This window comes from Benincasa hispida, chromosome 6 (assembly GCF_027475165.1).
Source record: "Benincasa hispida cultivar pf3 chromosome 6, pf3_genome.v1.1, whole genome shotgun sequence".
NCBI classification, from domain to species: Eukaryota; Viridiplantae; Streptophyta; class Magnoliopsida; order Cucurbitales; family Cucurbitaceae; genus Benincasa; species Benincasa hispida.
Genome location: NC_143483.1, coordinates 56,014,199 through 56,035,619, shown reverse-complemented (window position 1 = coordinate 56,035,619; position 21,421 = coordinate 56,014,199). Strand labels below are relative to the sequence as shown.

At 31.1% G+C, this 21,421-nt stretch overlaps 2 protein-coding genes and 1 long non-coding RNA gene across 3 annotated transcripts; 2 read left to right on the top strand and 1 right to left on the bottom strand.

Annotated features, from left to right (window-relative positions):
* Positions 1-2,685: 2,685 nt before the first annotated feature.
* On the top strand, positions 2,686-4,044 carry LOC150035783 (uncharacterized). Its single transcript, XR_016530284.1, has 2 exons — positions 2,686-2,989; positions 3,223-4,044. It is a non-coding gene; the product is annotated as an uncharacterized LOC150035783 (long non-coding RNA).
* Positions 4,045-6,303: 2,259 nt separating this feature from the next.
* LOC120079813 (serine/threonine-protein kinase PBL34-like) lies at positions 6,304-14,296 on the bottom strand. Its single transcript, XM_039034223.2, has 6 exons — positions 13,884-14,296; positions 10,876-11,201; positions 9,709-9,844; positions 8,032-8,165; positions 7,828-7,951; positions 6,304-7,182 (listed from the first exon to the last, which is right to left on the bottom strand). Exons 1-6 carry the CDS (start codon positions 14,011-14,013, stop codon positions 6,725-6,727), a joined length of 1,308 nt encoding a protein of 435 aa, XP_038890151.1. The 5' UTR covers positions 14,014-14,296; the 3' UTR covers positions 6,304-6,724.
* Positions 14,297-16,967: 2,671 nt separating this feature from the next.
* LOC120080344 (Ubiquitin system component Cue protein) lies at positions 16,968-21,018 on the top strand. Its single transcript, XM_039034985.2, has 5 exons — positions 16,968-17,836; positions 18,019-18,175; positions 19,898-20,109; positions 20,216-20,389; positions 20,566-21,018. The coding sequence occupies exons 1-5, from the start codon at positions 17,621-17,623 to the stop codon at positions 20,650-20,652; spliced, it is 846 nt and encodes a 281-aa protein (XP_038890913.1). The 5' UTR covers positions 16,968-17,620; the 3' UTR covers positions 20,653-21,018.
* The last annotated feature ends 403 nt before the right edge of the window (positions 21,019-21,421 follow it).

Sequence of the window (21,421 nt, the reverse complement as noted above, 5' to 3'; positions counted from 1 at the left end):
GTTTAGATGTGCTAAACTTTGTTAAATTTCTATTTTGAATTCTCTTGTTGAGAGTGAAAAAAATGGTGTGAATTGTACAATAGTTTTGAGAGATTCTTCTTGTAATTGAAATTGGTTAGAAAATTTTGTAATTGTAATAAAATTTTTCTTAATTATTTTCCAATATATGAGAGACTTTTCCTAACAAAAATAATATAAATCAAAAGTTACATCATTTTATTCAATTTGATTAAGGATCGTTTTAGTAGTTAATTTGTATTTTTAATTTGTTTGTTTTGTCGTCTACTTGATTACGATAAAGGCCACTTTGATGACCATTTCGTTTTTTGTTTTTTATTTTTGAAAATTAAGCATATTTCATCTCCATTTCTTATAATGATTTGTATTTTTCCTAAGTACAATGATTGAATTATTAGTGAAATTAAAAAAACAAAAATAAGTTTGAAAATAGTATCTGGAGACTTAATTAAAAAAAAAAACAAAAAACATTAATTGTATCCCTCATTATGAGAAGGAATGGAGGATTTGAATTTTGGGTGATTTTAAAAAGAAAAAGATATGATGGTGATTTGTTCGAGAGAATATAATTGAAGAGCATGCGTGAATAAAAGACCTTTATGTAGTTAGTTTATTTGCCAAAAAAATTCAAAGTTAGCTATATATAATTATTTCACACCTAAATTATTGTATATAATATAATGTATGTCATTTTGATTAGCACTATTTCTAAAGTTCAATTTCTATGACCCCATTTCATTTATATCTGTCGGCAAAATTAAAGAGAAGAAAATGTTCCAAAGAGATAAGCTCTTCAAATCATTATTCTTTTTTATACCAAAAAATAGAGTACCTTTTTAATGTAACAAGTTCGTGGCCAAAAAAACTATAGATTGGCGATTTTCATCCAAATTTCCAGGTTGATTTGCATTATATCGTAAAAATATATGTGAAACACAAAAATATAAATAACAAAATGTCATTAATGTAAATAATGGACCAACTTATTTATAAATATAGTAAAATATTGTTAGTTAGTGATAGATCATTTATACATGTCTATTGCGGTCCATCATGATAAACCGTGACATTTTGCAATATTTGAAAATATTTTAACGGTTTTATCATTTAATATAATTATCCTAAATATAATATAAATAATAATCATGTTAGCTTGTTCAAAAAGTGTAAAATATTATTTTTTATTTTTATTTTTTTTCAGAAATATCCATTGACATTTTCGTAAAATTGAGACTTCGATATTTTTGTCGATATAACATTTTAAACAGAATTAAAAACACGATGAATGATGAAACTTTGAGCTTTTATTATTTTTAACTAAAAGGGAAAAAGAAATCTTTATGCAAGCAAATTTGACTAGTTTTATCAATTTGTATCTTATTTCATTCTATTGAACCTCAAACTTTGTTGCAATCTTTTTTTCATTATAATTGTTTCCTAATAAATTCACTTGTTAGATTTAACAAAAAAAAAAAAAAGGTAAAATAAAAATTATCAAATTAAATTTCAACAAAAATCTTTTCGTTTTATATTTAAAACTTCATTAATTATTTCATACTAAACATATGTACTATATTCCTTAAAAGTTACATGAGAGTATTTTCATTGATAATTTTCAAGAAATGGTAACATTTATTTAAATCTAAAGTAAAAGTTGTAACCACACTAAACTTGAAAGTTTAGAATACAAATCGAATATATTTGTTAATTCAAAAATAAAATTGATTTTTTTTGACTTATTCATTATTTTATAGTTTAATCATCTTGACAAAGTATATAATTAGTTTCACTTTTTTTTTTTATCAAACATTAGCCTAACGTGGCATGTTTAAGTATATTAGTTTTGATTGAATTTGGTATATAGCATGACACCTTCACATTTTTTTTTTTTTTTATTATTATTTTGATTTTTTACCTCCACATTTTATTAATGCCATCAACAACATAAATTGAATATAAGTATGCTTCAAAATTATATATAATATATAGATGAAGTTTAGTATATATTCCAAAATCAAATATACACCATGTTTAAAGTTGATGATTAAATTTATAATTTAGCCAAACAAAATTTAAATAATAATTTTTCAATGAGAAAAATACCAAAATCTTCCGTATTGTCATCAACACTATTACAATTTTGACTTTATTAACTAACGAAAAAATTCACCACAAAGAGTCATAAAATCCTCGACACAAGACTTTTCCGACGATTTTTTTGTGTAAAATTCCAATAGCAAAATACCATACGTCGAGATAAATATATATGTCAATGCCAAACATCGACGTATGATTCCTACGTTGATGGTGGGAGATTCGAATATGAATATAAAGATCAAGATTGAAATATTTTAAAATATATATGACAAAACGAAAACAAATATATTTTTTAGTACCATATGGATGGAAGATTCAAACCACTTTTTTCGAAATAAAAAGGGAAAATTGCATAAATTTTATTTTAAAGTAATTAAAAAAAGAAGAGTGGAGTGGGAGAGAGAGATTGGTTTAGAGAAGGCCAGGCAAAGGGGTCCCAAAGCCTGCAAGCTTTGAGAACAAAAAGCTTGACATTAAAAGAAATTCTACCTTTGTTTTTTGAAACATGCATGGATGATCCTCATTTCCACTTTCCTTTGAGTACATAATATATATATAAATGGAGAATTTTAGTCCATGAAAAACATTCAAATGAAAGTTAAAGATTTTCATAGATAAATCAGAAGCGATATTGGAGCAGTTCAATCTGAAGGCCGAGTTTTGTTTCCTTCTCTAAAATTCCGTCTCTCTGATTGAGCCGCGCCAATATCACTTAATTCTGAATCTTTGTTTTCTAGATTTTTCTTTCCTCCCTTTTTTCATTTTTCGTCTCAATTTCTCGAGAAATTCTTTCTACATACATTGTTTCTCTATTTGTTATGTTAAATGTATGGGCACTTGTATGCAAGTTTGCGAAAAATTATTCAAAAGCGAGGTTATGGAAATGTGACTTATCTCTTAATTAATATCTATGGGATATGAATTCGAAATTCTCTACATCCTAGATATATATCAAAGATATTTTTCTTGCATGTTCTTCCTCCTTTATATCTAACGACGTAAAATTGTCAATCACGTTATGAGTCTATAGCATTCTTTAACGTTTAAATGATCTCTCTTTCCCCTCTAACTAAAATGTTTTTCTCTTTTGGAAAATTTATTCAACAGGTTGGAACGATGTGGATGACGGTTATATATTAATGTTGTATGTTTGCAGAAAAGTATATGGCAAAGAATCTTTCCACACAGATCTGAGAAGAATATAAAGGGTGACTGTTGGTGGCATTTGGCAAAAGATATAGCATCATATGACAGGCCAGGACTTGTAGTTGCAAAGTGCCTAGGAGAAGAAGAGCATGTATGGAAGTGAAACAATGTGTTGAATCTTTGAGAGTGATTAAATTTCGTATTTTAAAATGATGTATCGAATAGTTCGAAAGAGACACTACATACAAAAATCACACGCTAGAATCATAAGCATCATTATTATCCCAACTATTAAAATTTCAATTTCATCCATATAATTATCTCCTGAAACTCGTAAATTTGTTTAATTAAACTACGTTTGATAATGATTTCTTTTTTAAAAACTATACTTGCTTTCTTTCAATTTCTTTACGAATCATTTAAATTTTTAGTCAAATTGTAAAAGCAAAAAAAGAGTTTCTAAAAACTACACACCTTTTGTTGGAATGCCTTGAATCTGTTTGCTGGCGCTTCGAACAATCAAGTACGGGGGTCTCATTGTCCGGTCAGAGAGCCGGGGTCCAGGGGTGGCATGCCTTGGTGGGGGTTCAAGGGCAACGCCCCCAAAACCTATTCAGAATTCGTATTCAGCATATTTATTTATTTGTAATTATTTATGATTATGACCATAGGGTTTAGAGTAGTGCGCTATATAAACTCTCTAATCCTAGAGGCGCCGTTATGATGTAATTTTCTGAAAACATTTTCTCTAATAATATTGTTCTCCCTTTGCCCGTGAACGTAGCTAATACACTGTTAGTGAACCACGTATATCTGCGTGTCGATCTTCTCTATCTCTACGTTCCTTTTTGTGTTCTTTAATTGTTAATTTCGTAACACCTTTTCATTTAGGTTTCAAAATTTGATTGAATTTTGAATTTTAGATATTAAATAACAAAATAAAGAAACTAATGGGAGGTAATTTATATAAATTGAATGTTGAAAAACTAAAAACCAAAGAATTATCTGCTTACAAGTTATACAAAATTATGGTTGAGTTATAAAATTATGGAATTGAAAAGTTTAGGCCTCGTTTGAACCTTTTTGTATTTTGTTTTTGTTTTTGAAAATTAAGTCTATGGATACTACTTTTATCCCCAAATTTCTTTCTTTGTTATCTACTTTTCACCAATGGTTTAAAAAACTAAATAGAACTAAAAAAAGTAACTTTCAAAAAATTATTTTTGTTTTTGAAATTTAGAAGAATTCAACTATTGTACTTAATAAAGATACAGCTCATTGTAAGAATTGTAGATGAACTAGGCTTAATTTTCAAAAACAATGACACCAAAAACTAAATGGTTATCAAACGAGACCTTAATTATTACCATTATAGTACTCTCGACCGGTTCGAACTACTATGTTATCCATATTCCGGCTCATTTGTATGCTCATCCTATTCATGCTACCAGATCCTATAATAAATCATTATTTCAAACCATCTTGTTATAGAGAATCTTTGGATATCAGTTTGAAGGGAGCGTCAAACACCAAAAGTGAAGTTGCTCCTACCTACAAGAGCATCTGCCTTTTTATGAGGGATTGAGAAGAGGAAATCAGGTGTGAGGTCTGAGGTCAATGGTAATACGTCAATTTGCTTTAATGAGAGTACTCTTTCCATTAGGAACTTCGTCCAACTGAACTAGGATACTTCCCTAATGAAACTAATAAAGTATAAAGGCAAGTTTAATACATAAAAATGTGAGTACAATTATAATGACAATGTTATATAATTTTAGCAATTTTCAAGTAAATCCATACGTGGCTTCGAGATAGTCTAGAAAATATTTCTTTTTTCAGCCATAAGCATCCTATCCCAACAATTCCTGAATTTATTTTGAAAAAATATTTTCCTTTTAAAAGAGAGAGGAGGAGAGAGAATTATTTAACATTTTAAAAGAAATTGTGTAATGTACGGAACACAACATATTAGTAACTTTTCCAATGGATGCATGGGTGGAAAGAAGTAGGAAAAATACTTGTTATCCTTACCCACATATTGGATGAACTTTATATTGTGGAGACTATTTTCAATTATGAATTATCCATCTTTATTTTTTTAAAAAACTAATCAACACACATATGGTTTGTACTCGAGATAAAAAATTTGATTCTATGCGTATTAAAAAACAAAATTTAAAATTCTTGGCAACTAATTGTAATAGAACCCTCAAAAGTTATAAATCAATTATTATATAAAAAACCACAACGAAATTACTATTTAAAAAAAAGAATTGAGAAAAACAAGATTGCATTTATAAAAATTTAAAAGTGGGAAAGAAGCTAACAGAAGATATGTACTATTATGTATTTCTTTATTTTTATTCATAAGATGTGCATTAACAGGCAGCAATCCAAGGCTAGATTAGAATAGAACCCCCAAGGAACCTTCCCAAACTAGAAAAATTATTCGATGGAGTCGCTTCGCTACAATCTAGTTGCTCATGTCTCTATACACCTAATACCTTCTAAGTACGAATTTGAAAATATGCATATCTCCTAATAACTAACTATTAGATATGAATTTAAGGTATATTGCAATTGCTCTCACATATCTAATAATGCACAATTATTAGCTATATTATAGTGGCCTCTTCGAATAATCTTTCCCAAAGCTAACTAAAAAAAAATGTCCATATTTGCCTCTCTATGTATTGAGTTCTAGGACAACTTCCTTCAAATGTGATTGTTGGAAGAAGTAAGGATATTATTGGGCATCACAACTAATCCAACAAATATATTATTGGGCAGAAAGAAGAGTTCACAACAAATAAAGTATTTTGGTGGCTTGACCCAACACACATTGACTAGTAACTTCATGAAGACACTGTTAGGTCTGAAAATGGAATCCTACAAATGTATTGCATTGCCTAAGGTCGAAGGTATACATTTTGTTAGTTGAGTTATGCTTCACTCATATGGTTTGGAGATGTCATCTCCCTCCTCGATAGAAATTATTTTTACCAAATTTAAAACCTTGACTAAACAATTGAATCCTTCAAGTTCTAGCAAGAAACTATATCAGAGTTTCAATTGAAACAAATGTCTGTTAAAAAATTGGTATCCAATTGAAGGAAAATGTAAGTAAATATGAAATTGCAGATGCTAGCCAGCAATATAAAGATACACAATCACAAGATGCACAATGACCAATAATTCCAAACTCAGAGCAACCAACATTCTCGAGGTATCACGAGGCTGCAAATGATGATCTTAAGATTGCATCTATATGAAAGAACAGAAACACAGCCAAAGAGTGAAATTCACAAGTTTCAAATTGATGGTCAGCTTTCTTACGGTAGGATTTGAAGAAGAGGAAAAGAAGTAGAAGCTTTTTTCATGTACCTTTCCCTCTTCCATCTCTTGCTCTCTGGCTGATCTGAGGACTTCCAAGACTCCAAAAGTCTTAGCAGCAGCCTACTGGTTACCGACGACGATGAACTCCAACATTCAAAGGAGAGGTTCTAATATTTCTTGACTGAGTGTATGTTAACTGGTGGTGCAGTCCATCTGATTTCTTCTTTCGTCGACCTTGCTGAGACAGGCGTGAATGATATGCTAGGATGGCAAGGTCATTGAGGTCTTGTAGTGGAATGAGAACCTTGACAACTTCATCCATGGTGGGACGAGATTTCGGATCTCTACTGATGCAGTGAGAAGCTAATTGAGAGACTTTTTGAACCCCTTGGATGGAGTAGTTAAGCTCCAAGCGAGGATCCACTATATGGTAAAGCTTCCTTTTGTCATCTAAATATGGCCTAGCCCATGACACTAGGTTCTGCTCACCACTTGGACGTTTCTTGTCCATTGATCTCCTTCCCGTTAAGATCTCGAGTAGGACAACACCGAAGCTATAGACATCACTCTTTGATGTCAAATGCCCTGAAAATGGTCAGGATCCGAAGTACAGGTTGTTAATTACCAATCTTCCAATACACAACACAACATGTTAAATTGTGTGTCAAAATCAAAACACTCAAAAGTATAGTATAAGGGTATGTTTAGGAGTGCTTTTACGATGGCCATAAGGACTCCTCCTTCAAATGTATTATGTTTGAAAGTAACATAGAAAAAAGTCAAAAAGTCCCAAAGTATTTAAGAACGCAGTTGAAGTCCAAATGCTTGACCAGAAAGCACTGTGGGACTACTTGTTCTAGAAGCACTTCCAAACACATCCCAAATGCATTAATCATTATCCATATCAAAGATTCATTCCATGGCAAACAGCATGAGAGTTTTTCTTCAACCTTAGATGATTGTCAATATCGAAACTTCGTTTACCTCTTTATATTCAGTGAAAACAGGCAGCTGCTTCATGACCGTTACCAATAGCACTTCGTACATTGCTGAATATAACGTGATAATGACAAGTATATATTCTAAGCTCCATAAAACTATATACTTCCTTAAACTATATTCTTATGTCTTGTTTCCTATTTCTTGTCCCTTGTTTTTTTTATGAATAAATTGACATTAATATATGCTCCTTGTTGTTTCATAATTCAATTTCTAATGAGAATTCCTCACCTGTCATTAGATATTCTGGTGCAGCATAGCCATATGTTCCAACTACTCTGGTGGAAACATGTGTTTTATCACCTTGAGGCCCAGCCTTCGCCAAACCAAAATCTGAAAGCTTCGCATTGTACTCCTGCAAGAGTTCATCCTAAGATATTATACAGTTATTCGAAAGACTCATATTTGAGTACATGGTATTGGTAAATGCCGTACCGTGTCAAGCAATATGTTTGATGTTTTGAAATCTCTATATATAACAGGTTCCGGACCATTGTGGAGGAAGGCCAAGCCTTTGGCTGCAGCAAGTGCAATTTTAATCCTGTTTGACCATGGAAGAGGTATAGTCCCTTCAAAAGATTTGAACACCATCAGAAATTTTTCTTTGAACAAACATATAAAACATAGTATAGTGACATTCTAATACCGCCTCATTTGATAACCCTTTTTATTTTGCCCTATAAGTTCCTTCTATTTTCATCCACTTTCTCCCAAAGAAGCAGGGACACGACGACACACAATTTTTTTAAAATATATGACACAGATACGTCGAAGACACATTATTTTTTAAATCATTTTAACTATATATATATATATATATAGATCAAACCCGAAATAGTATTTTTTATTAATTATTAAAAATAATGTTTTTATTTTTAAAAAAATAATGAAGAAGAAGAAAAGGGCATTTAAAAGAAAGTTTTTTTTTTTTTTTTTTTCAAAAAACAAGCTAAAAAAGTTTGTTTTTAAAAATTTGACTTTGTTTTTTGAAATCGACTCATAATCCAAATTTGTTTTTAAGGAGAGTGAAAACCTTACCCAAAAGAAGGGAGGGGGGAGACTTTCAAAAACAGAAAATAAAAAAGATGGTTATCAGACAAGCCTACATGATCTAATCTAGCATTTAAGTAAATAATCTCTGCACATATTTAACATGCGTTAACAACAGTCTTCGACTCATTGTTACTAGTCAAAATGCAGTAAGAATACCGTAGATATTCCCTTACTTATAGACTAAGGCTATGTTTTGTAATCAGATGCACTTTCCACTCAAAATCATTGTGTTAGGAAGTGATTTATTAGTGCTTTTGGAAAAAGTCAAGGGCACTCAAATGTGTATTTTGATAAAGTATCATAAGAGTGTTTTAAGAATTTTTAGAGCGTAGAACTAAATATTAAAGACATTTATCACCGAGTATTTTCAATAAATGTGCTTATAATAAACTTTTTCCCCCTAAAATCACTCATTTTGAAGGCCGTCCCTAACAAAATCACGAGTAAGCAACTATTAACAAACTAACTAAAAGCCAGAAATAAATGCAACACCGCAAGATTAATCCTAATTGCATTTCATCACTGCACAACATAACTTACTTACTTACCTCTTTATGTAAAATACACAATTCCCCTCCCTTACCCTCTCATGTCACATATCTTAGTTTCTGTGAGCTCACTTCTTAATCTAATCACAGGAAGAGAACAAAAAAAAGAAGGGGGGGAAAAACATAATGATGCTGACAGAGTTTGAAAGGGGGGTTAAATTCCACAATCTTCTCTCAAAAGGTATATTTGATAAGATTGTGATAGCTCTCAACCACCATTTGTACAAAAAGCCACACTAAAGAGGAGTGAACAGGAAAAAAGAACATGAAATGAAGATAAAAGTCTATTTTGTAATTTCTCAAAAAAAGTAGGTAAAGTAGAAAAACATTGTTGCTGTTCCAATAAAAATGTCCAGACAACATCTTCACAGGTCATAATTGCACAAGCTTAAAAGTGGAATGGCTGGCCTGGAAAAAAAAAAAAAAAAAAAAAAAAAAAAAAAAAGCAGTGATGCAAGAGGACAAATGAAGGAAAAAAGACTATGTAAGAGCCTAAGAGGATCCCACTTACTTCTGAAAAGATGGTTTTCAAGACTACCACGCGTCATAAATTCATATACAAGAAGCCTTTGATCATCTTCAATACAGTATCCAATAAGTTTAACAAGATTAGGATGGTGAAGCTGTCCAAGAAAGCTAACCTCAGCCTGCAATACATTCATAGAGATTTCAGTTGTTAAATACCAATTCAATCTACACATTCATTACTAAAATATCCTCTTTTACAATAAAATATATTAAAATCAATCATTTGATCCCAAATTTATAGACCCTTTTGGAAAAATCATGAGTTAAGTTACTATTCATTACTTTAATTAATTTCCCAACTAATCAGCCGTTTCCATTTTTATCTTTGGACTATCTCCAAGTGTCTGCCACCAAATCCTCCATTCTTGATTTTCCAATGATATTTTCTTCCAATCAAATGACATTAAAGTAGTAAAGCTAAAGTTAAATTATATAAAATGCCCTCTAACACCACTTTATGTCCCTATCATTTTACACACTTCTTTTAAATTATCTAAAAATCCCTATGTCAATCATGTTTACGATTTGAGAGAAGAAAGAAAAATATGAGCACTGATGGCAAATGTTTTCTTTAGTTTCTCTCCCCACCGGGCCTTCCTCTCACAAGACCCTAGATTTTTGTCATTTGTTTCAAAAATATCCCTGTACTTTCAAATGTTGCAATATTACCTCTAACTTTTATAAAAGTTTCAAAAGAAGTACCATAAAATTTCGAACAGAAATCGATACTTAAAATGGTGTGATGATAATCAAAATAATGTGGTGATCTAAATTTTCGTACTAGGTTATTGACACATCATTCCATATCTCAATTTTTGTCCAAAATTCAAAGGAATTTCTACTTGAAGGGTATTTTGGAAACATCTATAAAAGTTTAGGTTGCAACTTTTCGAAGTATAGAAGTATTTTTTAAATAAATGACAAGAGTTTAAAGGTGTTTTTTATAATTTAACCAATAAAAAAATTAGGGCTAGGGCTTATAAAAATACGAGGAATAATCACAATTCACCCTAAAAGTTCAAGGATTACCATGAAAATCTTAACACAAGAGGTGTATGATTAAAATCCATATGGTTCAGTTCAGGCCAAAATTTCTGACGGAATCGAAAGATGAAACTGAAAAAGAAAACATCAAAATTGAAATGCTAACCTCCCATTCTCTGTGTCCTTGAAGACCATCGGGTTTCAAGTTTTTGACGGCGACTGTGATTCCTGACCCAGGTTTAGCTGGCGCCGTCCCATTCTCTTCAATCCATCCTTTGAAAACGAATCCAAACCCTCCTTCTCCGAGAATGCTATCCGGCCGGAAATTTCCGGTCGCGGATCTTAGTTCCTGAAATGAAAATTTCAGCAACTGGCGTTTAAAATTGTCCTGCAGCCTCGGCGGCGGCGGTGGTGTATTGTCGAAGGATAGCCGAGCTTCGGCCGGCGCACAAAAATCTCGGTCGCTTGCGTTTAAATATCGGGTCTCGGTAGCTGCAATTTAAAGGTTTTGTTAAGTCGAGAAATAGCGACTTCATTGTTGTTGCTTCACCTTCTTCGATCCATTTTAGCCATTTCTCTTCATGAACCAATTCCAAGTTTGTTTATATTCTCGAAACTCAATCCAAAGATCAGAGGTTTGAAGATCAGAGCTTCAAATTCTCACCAGTTATTTGCTGTTGAACTAAAATTAACTTTTATAATAGATCTTCGTTTTACAAATCAATAATATAGTCAAAATTCATACCTTAAATTTCTTAGTTTTGGATTGAGTGTTATTTAAGATGGTAAAAAAAAAAAACGTGTTTTAAACACTTTGAACGTCAATCTAAGCCGTCTTTTAGTTTTGAATAAAAATATTGTTGGTTATAATTTAGTCTTTATATTTTAAAGTTTGTAATTATTAAGACCTCGATTAGTAATTATTTAGTTTTTTTATTTTTTATTTTTGAGAATTAATCTTAAAAATATTTCTTTTACCTCTAAATTTATTGATTTGTTGTCCATTTTTACCAATATTTTTAAATATTATGTCAAATTTTGAAAACTAAAAAAATAGTTTTAAAAATACTTGTTTTTTTAGTTTATATAATAATTTAACTTTTTGTACTTACGACAAATCATTGTAAAAGTTTAATAGAAAATAGGCTTAATTTTCAAAAATTAAAAACAAAAAAGTAAAATGGTTATCAAATGAGAATTAAAGTTTTTTTCTTCCTCGCCCTCCACCAATTCAGCTATGCTTAGGAGTGATGGGTTTTAAGTACTCTTTTAATTCATCTACTACCAAAATTGGTTCATCTTGATTTCTATATTTTCTAAATGGTCTATTTTAGTCAATATAATTTTATATTTTACTCATTTTTAGTTTTAGTTTTTTTCTCTTTTTCACTGTACTTTAGTAGTGACAAATTTTAAATTCAAAGTTATGGTTACATTTCAAGAAATTTATTGAGTATAGTGTTAAAATTGTAACGGAATTAAGTGAGGTAAAAAAAAAAAAATTACATAGAAAAAATATCAAATTATTTACAAAAATAGTAAAAAGAATAATTGATAGACATTTCTATCGACGTCTATCACATTGTAACAATAATAGATTTCAATTAATTTATATCATTGATAGAGACATTGATAGTCTTCTATCTGTCTCTATCAAATAAAATTAAATAATTTTTTTTTATTTTTCTATATTGTGAAAATCCTATTTTTGGCCTAAGAGGTTATATATATATATATAAATCTAGAGTACAGGGAGCAAACACATACATCGACTTAAATGAAAAAAAAACAAATTATCTAAAGGAATGAAAATGAACTACTACTTAAAATTTATCTTTTCCTAATAGGTCTCCACAATTTAATGCTAACATTACAAAAATGTTAAATATGTAAGTAGTATGTTTATTATATTTTTTTTTTCCTTAAAAGAAAAGGTCGATTATATTTTTTAAATAATATAACAATCCAATCACGATTTTATTTATTAGGTGCAAAATTCGAAATTAAAGGTTGTCCAAACTTAGAAAAAGAAAAGTTAAAGTTACCATTATTAAACACAACTTTTAGAATTAAAAACTCATATAAAAAGTTCTAAAAATTTGAAGATTAGAATTATGGCAAACCATTTCAGCTTCATTTGATAATCATTTGGGTTTAATTTTTTATTTTTAAAAATTAAGTTTAGACATTGTTTTTAAAAATTTGTTTTGTTTTTGAATTTTTTTTAAAAAAATCAACTTATAGTACTTAAAAAAGATGCAAATCATTGTAATAAATAAAAAAGAAACAAGCTTAATTTTCAAAAATCAAAAATAAAAAATAAATTGGTACCAAATATTCATTTTTTTTATTTTTTGTTTTGAAAATAAAGCTTGTAACCTCTATTTTTACCTATAAATTTTTATATTATATTGTTTACTTTCTACCATTGAAAAAAAAATCCAAATTTTAAATTTTTTTTTTTATAAAAAAAGTAGTTTTTTTTAAGATTTTAAATGTCACCTTTAAGAAAAATAAAAATCATGGCAAAAAAAAATTGAGAGAAAAAAAAAACTAAAAATTTAAAAAACAGAAAACTAAAAACGAAAGGATTCTCAAACCAGCCATACATTCTTATTTTCACTTCAAAATATCATTCAACTAATAAAACATAACTCAAATATATAGAAATTCAGCAAAAAATAACACTCCCCAAAGACCCAACTCAACTAAAAGTATAAAATTCTTTTATAGGAACATTATCAGAGTAAAGTATCAACACAACCATAGGTTTTTAGAGTTTCAAAATGTTGCAGCCTTTACACAGAATCTAGAGAAAGAAAACAAAATATTCAAGAAGTCCCAAAGTTTTGCAGCTTTAGCTCAGAATTCACATAAACAGAAAGAATTTTCAGAAGGGAAAAAAAAACAGAGATTTTCTGCACAATTTTTAACAGAATCCCAAAAGGCACAAAAAAGGAAAATAGTACCCTGTTTTTTAGTCTGTTACCATTACAGAACATTAAAATCATCCAAAAAGGAAAAGAAAAGAAAAAAACCCACAAAAGAAAAACCAAAAACAATCCAAACAACCCATTTTCTCACAATTGAATAAACTCAAGATGGAAAAAAAAAAACACAGAGAGGGGAAAAAACAGAGCATTATGAAAATGGGAGAAAAGAAAAAGAGAGAACCTGAATCGTAAAGTAAAGTAAGCCGAGGAATGGAATTGGGGGAATGTTTTGAAGAAGGGGAAGATTTGGAGACATCTGAAACGGTGCGTTTAAGGACAGCCCAACAGCCACAGTTTTCATTTTCCTCCATTGATATATGTTTTTATGTGTGTTGAAGTTGCAGAGCAAAGTGAAGGCAGAATTTAGACATGGGAATGAAAGGTAGAAGAAGAAGAAGAAGAGAGATAAGAAAGAAAATGGTTTTTTTCTTTTTTTTTTTCTTTTTCCCCTCTGTTGCTGTTGGTGATTGAAGGCATCATCATCACCATCATCACAATTTTGTGTACAAAAAGAACTTTTTTGGCCACCACCTTTTCTTTTTTAGTTTTTTGTGGGGAATGGGGATGGATGGCAACTCCACTGTCTGTCTCTTCAAAGTTCAAAAGAGACGAGTTATAATAGTTTATATTCGAAGTCCAGACTATTTTAATCTAGATAAGAAATAGTAAATATTTTAAGAGATGTTTGACCGATTGAGTAGGATTAATAAATCTAGAGTTAATATGGCGAAGTTAATAAGCTTGTGTTTTGGGTGTAGAGTTGTAAGAGTGAACTATTCGATAATTGTAAATAGTTTAATAAGTGAATAAGATATAATTACTTGATAAATGTTAAAAGTAAAAATAAAGAGAAAGATAAAATTCTTTGATAAATATGAAAAGTATATATGTAAAAAAAAAAAGAAAAAAAGATAAATCGATAAATATGCAAGTTTAGTGATGATTATTATTTAAAGTTTGGTTGTTTACACCAACTTAATAAGTCAGCGGCCCAAATGGCCCATACCAAAGAGGGAGAGAGAGGATGAATTGGAGATAAACTATAATATTATAACTATTTGTAGGTTATAATAATTGGAAACAAAAACTATTATAGTTGGAGCCCCAAACTATAATAAACCACTCCACCCAGTCAAAATTCGAGACCTAAACAACCCTTCATATGATAATATGTGTTTTTATCTATTACGATGTGCTTAGATGGCAATATATACAAGTTAGCTTGCAAGTTAGTCACTTGGGCCCCATTTGATAGTAATTTGAATCCATATTTTTTGGGTCGTTAAAAATTAAGCTCAAGAATAATGGTAAAGTTTCTTTGTCTTGTTATCTGCTTTACTTAATTTGTTTTTAAACTCAAGCCTAGTTTTGAAAACTAAACAAAATAATTTTATGTTGTTAAAATTTGTCTTGGGATTCAATTTCTTTGAAGGTGTGTGAAAATTATAGTAAAAGAATTATGAGGAACAAACGTGATTTAATTTTGAAAGTTATGAATTGACTGTACTCAGAAATTGAAAAGTTTTGAGTTATATTGGACAAAATTTATTTTTGTATCTAAAAGATCAATTACATTTTTTGAAAAATGAGAGATTTATTGACACGAAATTTAAAGCTGAAGGGTACAAATTGAAGGATTAAAAAAACTAAACTACAATATAATATATAAGAAAAAACTTATTAGTGCGGGTAGATCTTATTTGTTGATTTGTTAAGTTCATTTTATGTTTCTTCTTTATGTGAAATTAGAAGTCTTGAGAGGTTTTTATTGGTGGCTTTTCATTTTTTATTTATTTATTTTAACTTTTTTTTATTAATGATAAATGTAACAGAAGTCTAAGTGAAAAGTTAAAATTTGCAACATTTACCTAAGTGTTAAAATTAAATTCGTTGAAATTTAAAGCTTAAAGTAAAAATTGATTAAAGGGTGAATTCTAAATTTATTCTCCTTATTATCGGTATATCAACTTTCAATCTCATTTTGATATTTATAATAAGAAGAAAAAAAACCCTCGTCCCTCCCCCAGAAAAAAAAAAAACATACTCATGCACTTGAATTGATTTGAAATACCTCTCCCAATAGAGCTATGATCCTTTTCCATGCTATCAATGTACCCATGCCCAATAATTTCATAGTCGGGTCACCAAAAATGATAATTTCATATATGTGGGAGTGCAAAATAAATTCAAGGAAACAGAAGAAGATTTGTACACTTTGATACCTAGATAAAAAATATATATATCTTAACTAATTGAGTTACTCCAATGACTAAAAAATGAATCATTATTTTACTTAGTAATGAGAGTGCCTTACATATTGGATTATTGATGCAACATCATCATAGTTGACACAATGTAAATTCTATTAAGATGCCATTGGTGAATGGGACAATGGCCCTAAAAGAATGAACTTTGATTGATGTGAAGTTGCTTGTTGACTATGCCTTCCAACCCCTTACACCCAAAGCAATAAGCAATAAATTGGGCTATCTATACTCTATAGTTCCCCAAACCAATTGAAATAATTTTTAAAATACTTTCACTTGAAACAATTTGATATCTTTCACGTATTAATGTAGTTGGAGGCTAAATAGAATACTTTAAATGAGTAAGAAGGGAGAGATCGATCATTCAACTTTAAAGAAGGAAACAACTATCTTAATCATTGATAATTCAAATATTTCTATAATTTAATAAACATGTTGGGAATACGAATAAATTACCACGTCGACTAAATAAAAGAAAAGATCTTAAGTATATAACTCCCCCAAACACAATTTACATCTTTGATCGTATTGTACTCTCCAAAGAGCAATTTTTCTCAAAATCTCAAAAGTTATTGAGTTGGAATCCATTCCGACTAAAAATTCTTGTGGTTCCAGAGAATCTAACTACAAAACAATAAAAAACAAAGAATTTTTCTCTCTTTCTGTCTTATGAATGATCGATTGTCCTTCTTCCATGAGACAATATCTCTCTTAATATGAGATCTCGGAGAGAGTGTTTAGGGCAAAAAGAAAAGTTTTGAAGTCTATAGAGTTGTGAATTTTTTAGACTCACAATATAAGGAGTCAATAAAGTATAAAATTGATGATTTTTAATAGTAGGATCTACATACTCCTTGAGTCAAACAAGAAGTGGAGTTCACAACTCCTTGACCCAAACAAATCTAAATGAGCCAAAACCATTCCAGCCCATTCCTCTCATCCTTGAAGGCCAAATGAAAATGGAATCTTTAGAATTCAATTATAATAATAAAAAAAAGACCTAATTAAAAAAGTAATAGAAATAGAATTTACTTAATAATTCATTAAATTATTTAATATTTAATTTCCTTCGAGTTTCGTATAACTTGCCTTCAGATTCATACAAGGCAAAGCAACATCCAGAAAGTAAAACAAAAAACCAATAAGAAACGAACACGTGTCAATCGGTGGAGAAAATTTCAAAACCCTTTCGTTGTTGTTCTTCGTACGACGTGTCGTCTTTTGAATTGTCCGTTCTTTTAATCTCATCGGTGAGAATATGCAGACGATGATCGCCACTCTTCGTAGCCATGAACGAAGATGACCCAAAGTTTCAGAGCTTCAAATGCTAAGGAATTTCTCTCTTTTCTAATTTGATTTCCATCTGAAATCCTTTGGAATTGAGTTTGTTGTAACTAATTTTTTGTTTGTGGTTGATAAGATCGATAGGACTTCAAACTTTAACCTTATCCGATCGTTTTCTCTGCGTTTTTTTATGCTTCGACTTTGATTGGTGGTTTTCTTGAGTTTTTTATTTGTTGTCGTTGAATTGGAATATTGTTGAAGATGTTCTGGTTTGGATCCGGTGGATTTGCTGCATGAATTGGACGGAGGGTTTGGGTGCGGATCGAGCGCTTAGAGAGTAGAGGAAGCTGAGCAGCGGCGCTGAAACATGTCTGCCATCGTGTGCGGGAAGAGATCCTTATTTGAAGACCTGCCTACGCCTCCCGTCTCTAAGAGAATTCGTTGTTCGTCTTCTTCGCCTGTGAGGTTTTCGCCTCCAAGATCATCGAATCAGTCTGTTTCTCCGTTTCCCCAGACGTCTTCCTCACAATCGGCTCATTTAGTCGATTATCTCAGAGCAATTTTTCCTGATATGGATAAGCAGGTCTGTTGAATTATAAAGCATTTTGCGAACTTCACATTTTAAATATAAACGGAATTGTGGTAAATAATATATGGAATTATTAACCGTTGAAATATGAACTACTTGAGTTGTTGTATTTCGAAGATATTTCTGATGGAAGTGTACTTGGATACGTACTGATTGCTTTAAAATTGATATTCTAGCTTCTCGAGAGGGCACTTGAAGAATGTGGTGATGATCTAGATTTAGCCATTAGAAGCTTGAACCAGCTTCATTTAGGGTATAATGACAGAAACTTGGGAAGTGCTTCGAACACCTCCGATGTAGCTTTGGAAGCAAATATTCAACCTCAATCCCAAGGTCTGTATTTTATGTCTATTGAACTGCATCTTGGACTTAATAGTTATGTTGTCAATGCTCTGTAATTGCCTTTATAGGGAATATTTTCAATCTTACGACTGTAAGTGCACGAGAAAAGATTTCAATATTTTTGTTCATTTATGAATATTTGCTTATGAAATTCTTGACATATTCTGAAGTGTTATATTTTCTTGATATACCCTTTACTACAGACCAAGTACTTCTAATAGCCAATAGGAGAAGGAATAATAGGGATTCATTGTTTGAAGTCATAACAAGCTAGGTGCTTGGCTTGCTGGTTAGATCAGTATAACCCCAAGTTAAAAAGTCAAACTTATATTTGGTACATGGATTTGCATCTCAAAACTATGGATTCTGAGTTTACTAATACCTTAGGCAACTTAACCACTGAATCTTATTTAATTGACCTCTTATACTGTGCAGTGACTTTTGCAAAAGCATATTACACAAACCAAACATCATTCAAGTAGAACCAAGCTTTTACATCTAATTCATTTGCATAAGCCGTACACAAATTATACAAATTTAAGTGTTTCAATTCTAAGATCCATTAAGTTTGAACTTATTGAAACTGAACATCCTAGAATTGTGCATTTTGTTTCACATTTCTCTGTGAAGCTGTTTGTCTTGTTTGCAGGACAATATGGCTTTTGATATCATTTGTATTCCCCAAAATCTACTTGACCTGGATTATAAGTAGTAGTTCTATCCAAATCTACAACCAACTAGTAGAGAATGACTGCAAAATGAGTGATATTTTATTTTCTTTCATGAATATTCATGACACTAATAGTTTGGGGCAGCTAAGCATTTTTAGGTCATTAGGACATTTACGGGTGAGGAAGTCTTATTACTAAATATAGTCAGCTTGGTGGTGTCATGCAGAGCTTTCTCAGTTCCGATGACATTGTCATACCTTGAAAGTTTTTGTTTGAGCTCATTTTTAGCATAGGCAGATTATTGCAATTAGAATAACTAGTGAGGACATTCCCAATATCATTCATGGAAAATTTGCTTCGATTTTTGTTGGTGGAATTTAGTTTGCTGCCAATCAATTTAGGATATATATATATGTATTTTATCCTTTTCTACAAATTGATTGGTATATAGGTTTCGTTGTTTCTAAGTTCAGTGGATTGGAACACTTTTTTGTAACTTGCATTTGGTATGGAGTGCACCCCTTTGTCTACCTACTCCCTTTTTGTGATTATCTTTTCTTTCATCACGGTGTTTCTTCCCTTCCCAAATTTGGCATTGAGTGAACTCTCATGTTGTGCGCTATAGTAATACCCCGTTGTTGATCTTTTAGGGAGTATTTGGGACAAGAAGTTGGTTATTATAGTCATAAGTTATTATAATTGGGTTACAATAGTTTGCATTCGAGGTGTAAATTATTTTAGTTTGAGTTATAATAAATATGTGTTTAAGGTGTAAACTATTTTAGTTTGAGAAGCAAATAGTAACCACTAAAAATGAGGAATGTAAAATAGTAAGAATGGTAGCAAATAGTAAATACCGTAGCAAATAACCATTGTAGCTAATTGAGGACTATAAAATAGTATTTACTATAGCAAGAGGTGGTTATTATAGTCTTATGACAGTTTTTGCCCCAAACACCCCCTTATTCCTTATATGTTGAGCATAAATCTTCGAATAAAATTTTCTTGTTAGATATAATAACATTCTCTCAAAATGAAGCAGAAACACAAGGAGAAGCTGCAATTGCTGAGGATGCAACAGCTTCTGAAAATCTTCCCACAAATGGGGCAGAATGGGTGGATCTCTTTGTGAGTGAAATGACAAGTGCCTCAAACATGGATGATGCACGAAGCCGTGCTTCGAGAGTTCTCGAGGTTCTGGAAAAGTCCATCTGTGCCCGTGCAAATGCAGAAGCAGCAAATAATTTTCACCAGGTCTTGGAACGTTTACAATTTCTGCTACTTGCTTGTGTCACCAATATTCTGCCACTACATTTTTTGGGAGCCTTACCTTGATTCTTATTTTTTTTATCTAATCTAGGAAAACAAGATGCTTAGGGAACAAGTAGAAGCACTTATTCAGGAAAACACTATTCTCAAACGAGCAGTCTCTATCCAGCACGAACGTCAGAAAGAATATGAAGGCAGGAACCAGGAGTTGCAACATCTTAAAGAATTAGTCTCTCAATACCAAGAGCAGTTGAAAACCCTTGAGGTTGGTTTCATAAATGCTCTAAGATCTTGCTTCCTTAGTTACTAAAAGCCACGGTTTTAATATCCTTAATGTCCTAGACACAATTTCTCATTAAAAAAAAATCATTAACATAATACTTTATGGTATCACGCATACTTATAGTCTGATATCTCTTGCATCTTTTCATGAACTACTAGGTGAATAACTATGCACTTACAGTACATCTCAAACAAGCTCAACAAAGCAGCTCCATTCCAGGGCGTTTCCACCCTGATGTTTTCTAATCCAGAATCGCTACTTCGAAACTGCGGTAAACTCGATCCAAACAAGACTTCTATCCTATCAAAATAGTAAGGTGATCAACCTGAACTTCCATCAGTAGCATGTTTGTGGGTTCCCTTTTTTTTTTTTTTTTTTTTTTTTTTTTTTGTTTAATCTAGAAGGTATAAAAGAATCAAGGCATCTACTTTTCCATCCGTCAGTACAGGGATTAATTCCTTTTTCTCTTCATTGTTGTTTTTGTCCTGCCATTGGACCAAATTTGATTCTAATAGATATCTTTTCTGTCTTTTCATTTGATTATAGTTCGAAGCCTGATTGGAATACAGAGAATAACACTTCGAATGAAAAAGTTTCACTACTTTCTTTCATATTCTTGTCCAAATACGTACTTTTCTGATGCCCGATTCTTGATTAAAATATGCCCTCCCCACCTCCTAATGAAGATAACAAATGCGTCTAGTTTATTCCTGTTCTACCAATTATGCTCTATAATCTCTAGGGTCTAACTTCTGAGCACAACTGTATCCCATTGATGAGTCATTTTCGTAAAGGAGTAGGGTGATGTGATCTTTATACCATGCCTCATCAACGGGTTTTTGCTTTTAACTTTATACTGCAAACTTGTGATGCTTATTCGTAGAAGGAATTCTCTTCTGGAGAAAGCTTCACAGCATTGCGAACCTGGCAAATATTTGATTTCCAATAGCAGTCTGGCGTAATATTCTGTTTGATTCGGAATCGCAAGGTAAATAACATACTAGTTAGAAAGTC